This window comes from Abramis brama (genome assembly GCF_963993115.1).
Source record: "Abramis brama genome assembly, chromosome: 19".
In the NCBI taxonomy this organism is placed as follows: Eukaryota; Metazoa; Chordata; class Actinopteri; order Cypriniformes; family Leuciscidae; genus Abramis; species Abramis brama.
The window spans coordinates 9,562,621-9,572,841 of record NC_139981.1 but is presented as its reverse complement, the minus strand read 5'-3'; the positions used below and the strand labels follow the sequence as shown (position 1 = coordinate 9,572,841).

The following is a 10,221-nucleotide window of genomic DNA, read 5'->3' as shown; positions in this document are numbered from 1 at the left end:
TGAACTGGCCTTAAGCATTGAATCCCCAAAAGATTGAGGAATATTACATTTTATTGTTTACTGTAGCCTACACATTTCATACTCGTTTTCAAAAAACTATTAATTTACCACAAAAGTTAGATCCAAGTTAAAATCCAACCATAAAAACGCCAATATGCTCGTGAAGAGATGTCACGTTAGTCCAACCCATAGACTGTAGGTCCAACCCGATCTCATGCAAGGTTCGTCTGATGAGGTAACCATAGCAACAGTACGTTGCTCGAGCTCTTCCATTTGAGAACGAGATGTAGCCTACATTGACAAAGCATACTATTGCTATTTTAATCACTTGACTTAATAATGTACGATATAGTAGCAGGCTAGCCTATAAACAACAACAAACTTTACTGGTTTGTTTACTGTCTTTAAGATTAGATTAAAGACTAATTAAGGGAGGCAAAATATTCTACAGGAAATTGAAACGAAATTACTGACAGAAATTCCTTTAAAAAGCTCACTGAACACACACACACACACACACACACACACACACACATTACATTATAGGCTACCATGTAAGTTTTACCCCCTTTATTCATTCTAGGGTTAAGACACTTTGCACGTATCTTGGTGCAGCGCCTAAAATTGTCGCATTTGCCACTTTATTAATCCCCAACAACAGCAAAACTAAGTTAAGGTCTCATAAATCACCGCTTGATGCGAATTCTCTAAGGTAGAGTAGTCAGCTCTTTTCCTACAGGCTGTTTCTAATAATTCCCGGAACACTGAGAGCGTCTCGCTCAGCAGAACGATGGAGGAACGCTGCGGTGCCGCAATCAGCAAAATCCCGCATTCACCATTCACATCCACACCGCGTCTGCTGCCTGCCTGACAGAGAGACCATAGGCTCAAGCTTTATGCTGTTGACTAGACAACAGCTGACAGCATGCGTTGACGCTCAATTGTCGTTTTACTAATCGCTTGAATCTCTCAAAGCTTTGATCGCTCTAATTCATTTTGGAGATTGTTTGGTTATAAACCGAGCGTTCGCACGATGGTTCTGCTGCATCGCCGCCGGAGAAAAGAAGCACTGGTTTGGCTGTTGCCCGGTCTGCTTGGAGTCTGGTAAGTTTTTGTTTCAGAGGGGGCAAAAGAAACAAGGGGTGCAATCAATATGACTACAAAAATAGCCCTTGACCGACTACACTTAGGCGGAATTCTGCTGCAGAACGATTTAGTTTACGTTTTCCTTGTAGCACATCCACCCAAACATTTCTGCAAATAATTGTCAATCACGACACGTGCAGTTGTGTGTACCATGAATACATTTGATACTATTAATATTGATTGTAGGTGACAGTTTTGCTTAGAGCATTCGTGTTGATGTATTTTTAGCGAGGACGAGCAATGTCAGTCTACAAACAACCTTGAGGATACATTCAGCTGCAATTCAACAAACAACACCCCAAACTACATTGCTCACACACTATTAGGTTTTGCATCAGCATGTAGTCAGATTGGAAGATTATGTCACAGTTTCTCCATTGTAAATGTAGCTAAATGTTATGCATAAGTTGTAGTCCAACTACTTTGGTTTCCTTCAGCTGATTTTTGGCAGCTCATTCGAGGTATTCAATGATATGTAAATGTGCACATTCTTAACAGAATAAACATACTTGGTTTGTAAGATTGCATTCCTCTCATTTACTCATGTTAAAAAGTGACTGACAATAACCAAAGTGTTTCATCTATGGCAGAAAATGCTTTTTGTTTTGTTTTATTTAGGCCTTTGTCTTATAACTGTGCATTTGTCAGGGTTTTTAGAGCATGCCTCAGAGGTTCACAAAGGTCATTCAGAGGCTACTATTGTGTCCAGACAATTTGTAACTCTGCATTTGAGGAAAATATTCTGTCTGTATTTTCCATTAACTACTCAGCGCTCTGCCTACAGGGATCAATAACCTACATTCTCTCCACCCACGGGTCTCATCCACAGGGATTCTTCATATTGATTTTTCTGTATTTCATTAGTTGTATATGTATGGGAATTTACCTTTTTTATTTTTTATAGACAAAGCTCAGATATATAAATCACATTTACTGGGTACTTTTTGAGGATACATATTTAGACCATTCAGATGTGAACACATTTTAATCAATTTTATTACATCTAGATGAATGACAGCACACACACAACTGAACGAGCACACTAAATCTACTGTTTAAACTATTTTCTTTTACAGAATAACAGGCATGAAGACGTTTGAATCTTGAGACAGGCTTTATATTGAGTGTCTTTAACTTTTACTACAGTATGCACTAACATTTAAATTAATAATTTGCTACAATGCACTTATTATGTACATATAGGAAGATATGATTTTGCATCGTACTTATAATTAAAAATGCCTGCAGCAATTAGAGCTGTAATTAATCTTTCTAATTACATCTATACACTGTGGACCCTTCCCTTACCCATTAACTAAACCTAACCATAACACAAAACCTCACAAAACACACATTTTTTTACGAAAGTTTATACTTTGTTAAATAAAGTGGGACCGAATCTTGTTCTGAATGTTTTTCAGATACCCAGGTGGCTGAAACATCTGATGGATTTTCTTGCCTTTTGTGCAGTTAGTTTTTATGGCCAGTATAGCTTTGATGCACATCACCTTCATTTCTCCAAGGAAAAAGTCTGAAGTTGTGACATCAGAGGAGACCCAGTCTAGACAATTCACAGTTAGAAATGATACCCGTTGAGTTCCTACAGATAATGCACCAGAGAATAAATTTAGAAGCTCTTACACCATATACTGCGAGTGAGAGAGCGAGCTGTGGGTGATAATTTAAACCCCTCACCTTCAGTTGTTTCCTCCCTCCAGTGCCAGAACACATCTTCATTAATCACGGCATTCTTTTATTAGAACCTCCTCTTTGTATCTCCAGCACTGTGCTCATTTAAAAATATATTTACAGTCACTTATGACTTATGATTTTATATGTTCTTCCCATAAAACTCATCAAATTCTCTCTTTCTCACTCTGCCTGTCATATTAAGCTCTTTACATCAGCCGCTCGCTCTTTAGATTTTAAGCTCTTAATATAAACTGACTGCTCTTTTAACTATTCTCTATTTTAAATGGAATATTGCTTTATTATTTACCTCTCTGCTGTCTGTCTACTTATATTCCCTCTGTTTGTTTCTGCTTTTATGACAGCATGGCATTTGGCCCAAGCAAAGCAGAGGAGGAAGATTATGAGGATGTCCCCATCAATAAAACATGGGTTTTATCACCAAAAGTCTACGAGAGCGACGTCACCTTTATCCTAAACAAATTACTGCAAGGTTATGACAACAAACTGAGACCAGATATCGGAGGCAAGTCATTGTTTGGAAAAGGTTGCATGCTTATCCAGGCCCACACAGAATGCCCAAAAATTGGCAAAATTCCTGAAGATTCTGTCTAGGACTGTTTATGACCCTCAGACACAGTGTTACAGCTTAATGGGCAACTGCAAAATGTTAATAATTATAAGATAATGGCATCATTATTATAAATCCTAATGAAGACGAACATTCTGCGACAATTAAACCCTCTGAGTAGTTCAGAATTTCGATGTAATCATCATTTTTAAGAGACCATCAGCATTTTTGCAGTATGAAATGAAGAGTAGTTTGGCTTTAGGATTTTGCTGATGTTTTTCTCTACACCAGAGCTGTACAAGTCACTTTATTCTCAGTATATTAGTGTTCTGGAAGCGACGCAGCTGACTATAGTGCTCAATTATTTAAGAGGATTTATCTCAGTGGTGTTTGGGTACAATAGACCCAAATCACTATTGATCTTCCTTCTTTATCTGTGTTTCATGTGTCTGAGATAGAGAGAGAGAGTGTAAGTATGAGAAGAACTCAGTTAATCAGTGCAGAGCGAGTGCTGAATGATTGCAGGTGAACTAGCAGTGTTTGTGTTATTTGTCATGCCTCTGTGACTGGATTTCCTGCGACAGAAACTACAAGTAAAAAGATTCAGGCAGCTTTGAGTAATTTGTGTGGCTGTTATAGGAAATGTGAATTACGTTTGCAGCCCATTTCACTTCTGTAAGGTGGTGTATTTCTGAGTGAAACAGGATATTCAGTGAGAAAATGTGATTTTATCCACCGATTGGGAATAGATTGGATGGTTACATGTTAGGACAGAGCCAGACTGAATGCGAGTTTGCTAAAAATAGCTTTTTGGCTATTGGTTAACATTATTCAATAGTCCACTCTAAGTGATGCAGAAAGAGAAAGGAAAAAGATGAGTTATTAAATGATTAAAGATTATGAAGACAAATTTTCCTTTGGAATAACAAATTACGATGAAAGATGTAACAAAAAGCATGCTGAATACATGCTGTATATTATAAACATTTTTTGGTAAAATTATTTAAATAAATGCATTATTGTACTGTTTTGATTATTGTAACATATTTTTATGTATTTTTATCTTTTTATGTTCATTTGATAGTTATGATTATGTAATTTGAATATATTTGTATTTGAAATTATATTCTAGTGAGACCGACTGTGATTGAGGCGGCAGTGTACGTGAACAGCATTGGCCCGGTAGATCCCATCAATATGGTGAGCAGAAATATATAATACTACATTATGTTCAGAGCTGTAAACAAAACAGACACTGTTTAGATCCATTTCATGACCATCATACTCAGTCACACAAGCAATAGCCACATAATTTCACGGTTACGAAAGCAACTGTAAGGCTTTTTACTTTTTTAGGAGTACACCATCGACATCTTCTTTGCTCAGACGTGGTACGACAGCAGACTCAAATTTAACAGCTCAATGAAAGTCCTCATGCTCAACAGCAACATGGTGGGAAAAATCTGGATCCCTGACACGTTTTTCCGCAACTCGCGTAAATCTGACGCCCACTGGATCACGACACCGAATCGCCTTCTTCGGCTATGGAGCAATGGAAGAGTGATGTATACTCTAAGGTGTGTCTACGGTTAAAATTGTGAGCCGAGCGAATGCTGTTTGTGTCCTCGTATTCCTGTTCCCGTAACATTTGCTTTTGTATGGAATTACACCCGCTGTCTGTTGCAGCACGTTTAAGCCATTACATCTGATTCACATATTTATGTCAGGGACTGTTAAATCAGAAAGAGGGTTTGATCTCTGATGTACAAATGAGTACAAATATCAAAGCCTCAAAAATGTCACAATCAACATTTTTTGTTTGTTTTGCTATTGTCTATTATTCTTTTTTGTTAGGTTGACTATTAATGCGGAATGCTACCTTAAGCTGCATAACTTTCCCATGGATGAACATTCGTGCCCCCTGGAGTTTTCAAGCTGTAGGTGTTAAATTCTTATGTCAATTTGTCACTCAGCCTCAGTCCTGTCCTGAGTGCCGCCAGGCAGCCAATCCCCACACATTGCCTCTGTCAACCAACCATGCATTGCCAATATCGGCCAAACAAACCTTAACATTACAGCTGGCCTGTAGCAGCTACCATCCTCCAACCTTGGAATGAGTGAGGACAGAATCCATCCTTCTCCAGACCTCTCTCCAACCCCTCTCTCCTCTTCTCAGTCTACGTCACCCCTCATTCCTTTATTAGCACCATGCTTCAGCTTCTCATTTGTCATCATCCACTGTGGGCATGGGAAGGGCATGCCGCGCTTTACACTAACTGAGTGCTACTCAATGCCATTCTGCCATCATTGTAAATTTGTCATTTGCATACTGAAATGAAAGGTCACATGCAATCTGGTGGATGTGCTTTTTTTGCAGATGGGTATCCAAAGAATGAGATCCAGTATAGATGGCAGCGTCGTTCGGTTGAAGTTGCAGACCAGCGCTTCTGGAGGCTTTACCAATTCGCCTTTGTGGGCCTACGGAACACTTCTGATGTTGCAAACACTCAGTCTGGTATGAACATACGGAATAAACAATAAGATTAATAATAATAGTAGATCTGAAGTAAATGATAATGATAATAAAATCAATAAATGAGCATATATTAATAATAATATTTATTATCATTAATAACAGTAGATTTACAGTAATCAATAGTAATAACAAGAACAACACACAAGCAGTTATTATTGATCGTATTGTAATTAGGTAATAATAGTACATTTGGAAAATGAAAAATGGGTTAGGTTGCACTTTATTTTACAGTACGTGCACTTTCAATGTACTTACTTACCCACAAAAGTACAGAGTAATGTAAGGTCATTACATGTTTTAAGTTAAGGTTTAGGGGTAAGTTCAGGGTTGGTACCTAGTTATTACCCAGTTAGTCAGTGTCATTACTACAGTAAGTACATAGTATGTTTGTTACATAGCATTATAATATTAACAATTCTTATTATTAAAACACGAGCGGTTGTTATTATTATTAACAGGAGAATACGTGGTTATGACTATTTTCTTTGACCTGAGCCGGAGAATGGGCTACTTCACCATCCAGACCTACATCCCCTGCAGTATGATTGTGGTTTTGTCCTGGGTCTCTTTCTGGATTAACAAGGATGCTGTACCTGCCAGAACATCTTTAGGTAATTTCAAAAAGCCTCAGAATGAATACAAATGTATGTTAAAATGAAAAGGAAATGCTTCAATGGGGTGCTCAATTACTGTGCATAGGTATCACAACTGTGCTTACCATGACAACCCTAAGCACCATATCGAGGAAGTCCTTGCCGAAGGTGTCGTACGTGACAGCCATGGATCTATTTGTGTCTGTCTGCTTCATCTTCACCTTTGCTGCTCTAATGGAATATGGGACTCTACATTATTTCACAAGCAATCGACCGAAAAAGAAGACCAAATCAAGCCATGCACAGGTGAATGAACTTCATTTGTTTTTAAAGGGCCAGTTCATTATTTAATCACCGTCATGTCATTCAAAATGTGCATTAATTTCTGAGGAAAACATCTAGAAAAACATCTTTTCTATTACAACTAATGGGAATCTGAGCTTTTAAGCTTCTAAAACACTAAAACAGGTTCCAAAAGGGGCTTTTAACAAACCTTTCAGTGAACAGTTCTGAAAATAACCTTTTTTTTTTCTTTGTGTGAAGAACATTTTAATAATCTTCCACTATAAAGAAACTTTTGCGCAATGAAAAGGTTCCATGGATGTTTGAGGTTCTTCATGGAACCACAGATGCCAGAAAAGAACCTTTATTTTTAAGAATGAAGGATTACCATAAAAGTATCATATAAATGGTCCATAAAACTTGATAAAGCTTGTGAAGCCATATGCAACATTGTGTGTGATGAACTGAAACGATTATTAAATCAGTGAATTGAATGAACCAAGTCATTGCAAAGGTACGATTCACAAGAATGGTCCACTGCTACTTCTCACATGAACAATCCAAGGAGGACTGAAATGTCGACATAACGACATAAATCTGGTCTGTTCCTCACACAAATCTAACATTTGAATTCACCACTTTTGGTAATTTTTCATTATATTAAAAAAGAATAGCGAGCATATTCTTTAAAAAACAAATAAATAAAAATAATACAAAGTCACACAAGGATGATCAAATGACAAAATATTAAACTATGTTTCTTAGAACACAGAACAAGTCATTAAGCACCTAGCTGATCAATGATATGTACAATTATAGTACTAAGAAGCTGACTAACTTCTTCACAGCTCAGGTTAGAATAGGTCACATTGTACTTTTGTTTGCAGTTAATTGAGTGTGCTGTGCAGCAGCTATGGCATTTGCCTTTGTACTGCACACTGTTTTAGCAATGAGGCGTTTGTGACCTTGCTGTTCCTCTTTGTAGAAACCCAGCGCGGTTAACATCAGACCAGGGACGTCTCTGCTGCAGCTGAACAATATTGCTCCCTACCATGACGATGATGATGATTATGCGTATGAATGTCTGGACGGGAAAGACTGCGCCAGTTTCTTCTGCTGCTTTGATGATTGTCGCTCCGGAGCTTGGCGTGAGAACAGAATGCATGTCCATGTCTCCAAAATCGACTCCTACTCCCGAATATTCTTCCCAACCGCCTTTGGCCTCTTCAATCTTGTCTACTGGATTGGATATCTGTATCTTTAGAGATGTTGGGCAAGTTGGAGAGGGACTCAGTTCTAGTAATATTTGCAAATCATCTGTAAATCTCCATCTGCTAAAGCTGGCTGCATAAATCTTTGAGAAATGGGAACATGTGAGGCTTGAGTTGGATGTATTAATACTTAATGTGACTAACTTAATAGTTAGTTGTACATGAGATGTGATTTATTGGAGGATCTGAATCTAAGAAGGACAGTGATTCTGCATTGATGCCAACTGAATATTATCAGCGATCTCAGTTTTTGAGAAGGAAATGCTAAGAGTTTCACCAGCTACACAGGCCATATCAAACAGATCTCATGTACATTGCCTAGTTTAAAATGATCTCTTGAAAATCCGCCAAAATATCTGCAGATTTTTTGAACTGCAGTATTAGCATCACTAATGCAACTATGTTAACTTCAGGTTATTAACTCTCTGGCTGAAGCATAATATTATTATTTGCAATGAAAAGTAGATATGATATATTAGGTGCTTCGGATACTAATTTATAGCTAGCTACTTGTCAGAAAACTAATATTTACGTGTTAATATCTCTGTTTTTAACTTAAAATAACATTTCTGTTTGAATTACCTGCATTCTGCTGAGTCCTAATCAAACCAAAGCATAGATATCTGAAGGTTACGTGAATAGAATTCTTATTTTGCTCAAGAATTACCCAGAAGCCATTTACCAGGAATTAGCTTAATAATACTGTGAAATGTTCTTGTCTTGAACTAACAAGCTGTCTCTGGAATAGATGACACGAAGAAATGCCAATGTGCTCAATATTTCCTAGGGTTCATGTGTATTTTTATATATCGAACAAAAGGAACGGAGCAGCCTTTAGCCTACAATGCACAAATGTTCAGTGTCCTTTAGTACAAATTAGAGTTCATCACTCTCTTGCGCATTCAAGACATCTTGCGAATGGCTAGATTCCTGTGAGCTTAATTGCATGACTCATCTGAGCTCCTACGGCTAATCAACCCATATTTGGAAACCGGTCTGATGTACTTTCTTCAGCAGAAGAGCTTTAGACAGACCCATCACACAGAGTATCAAAACGAAAGCGTTTGAAAACGTACAGTCTTCATAACACAAACCATGGATGCCTTCTCTATTGGTAATAGTCTAAAGCGGCCATTTACTATGTATTTGTCTTAAATTAGGTCTATTCGATTTGAGAAACAGATGAACGGAGCGCGTGAGCAAAAGTGCCGTGTTTTGACCCGACTCTCAAAAGTCTTTTTTCTCAATCTCCTGTTGTGCTTTCGGTGCTTTTGCTTGTTTTATGTATTAATGCTTCCATGTGGTTTGTCTTTTGCTAGATGTTATCTTGATCATAGACGGCTCTGTTGTCTCCCTTTTTGAACATCTGTTATGTACTGTGTTGTACCCTGTAGCTAAATATATTCTGTAAATTGTCTTTCTTAATGACAGTCTCACAGTTTCAGACTAATCTAATGCAACAAGAGCAACAGCCAGATGATAGTACAAATAAAAATATACAGACAGAAAATCTATTTATATTTTTGTATATAAATAGATTGTTATGACAAGATTATCTATTAAACACAATCTGTTTCAGACCTTTAATAATACAATTTAGTGACCTTCATGCATATCTGTGTGAGCGTGTGCATGTGTGTCTGAACGTGACTACTGTACGTCTCCCATCGTTCATCTCTGTGCGCTCTGCTCTCCGCTCAGTTTAGGTGTTGTTGTCGTGTCTTCTGCAAGTGCTAATCTTCATGCTATTTACATGTTCATTATGTTTTTGTAGCTCTGAACACTGTGAGTAATAAAACAGTGCCTGCAAAAAATTAATAAAATGTTACGCTCTCTCAAACTCTGTTGATGATTGCACATCTTATCAAAATCCCAAAGCGTCAGGATAAAAAGGATGAATGTATTTTCCTCCAGGCTAACACTCGTGTTATATTACTTTGTTAATACCGCAATTAGCTTTATAATTATTGCCATAAGTGAATGAGCACATTTTCATAAGCATAAATTGAATTATAAAGGCATAAAGTAATTTATGGATCTTAATTGTTATTTCACACATGAATGAGGAATATAAGTTACTCCATCTTTGGGACCATGTGACTAAACACTTCTTATATGATAAACAACATTAAA

At 37.4% G+C, this 10,221-nt stretch overlaps 1 protein-coding gene across 1 annotated transcript; it reads left to right on the top strand.

Moving 5' to 3' along the window:
- Positions 1–782: 782 nt before the first annotated feature.
- On the top strand, positions 783–9,926 carry gabrg1 (gamma-aminobutyric acid type A receptor subunit gamma1). The gene is made up of 9 exons (XM_084092196.1): positions 783–1,104; positions 3,201–3,361; positions 4,539–4,606; positions 4,763–4,983; positions 5,261–5,343; positions 5,784–5,921; positions 6,401–6,553; positions 6,642–6,841; positions 7,803–9,926. Exons 1-9 carry the CDS (start codon positions 1,034–1,036, stop codon positions 8,079–8,081), a joined length of 1,374 nt encoding a protein of 457 aa, XP_083948322.1. The 5' UTR covers positions 783–1,033; the 3' UTR covers positions 8,082–9,926.
- Positions 9,927–10,221: the final 295 nt, after the last annotated feature.

Excerpts from the sequence above, each read along its gene's own strand:
- gabrg1 (XM_084092196.1), top strand. The coding sequence starts at position 1,034 with ATGGTTCTGCTGCATCGCCGCCGGAGAAAAGAAGCACTGGTTTGGCTG. Across the intron at positions 1,105-3,200 it reads CCCGGTCTGCTTGGAGTCTG|CATGGCATTTGGCCCAAGCA; the intron begins GTAAGTTTTTGT and ends CTTTTATGACAG. Across the intron at positions 6,554-6,641 it reads ACCTGCCAGAACATCTTTAG|GTATCACAACTGTGCTTACC; the intron begins GTAATTTCAAAA and ends TACTGTGCATAG.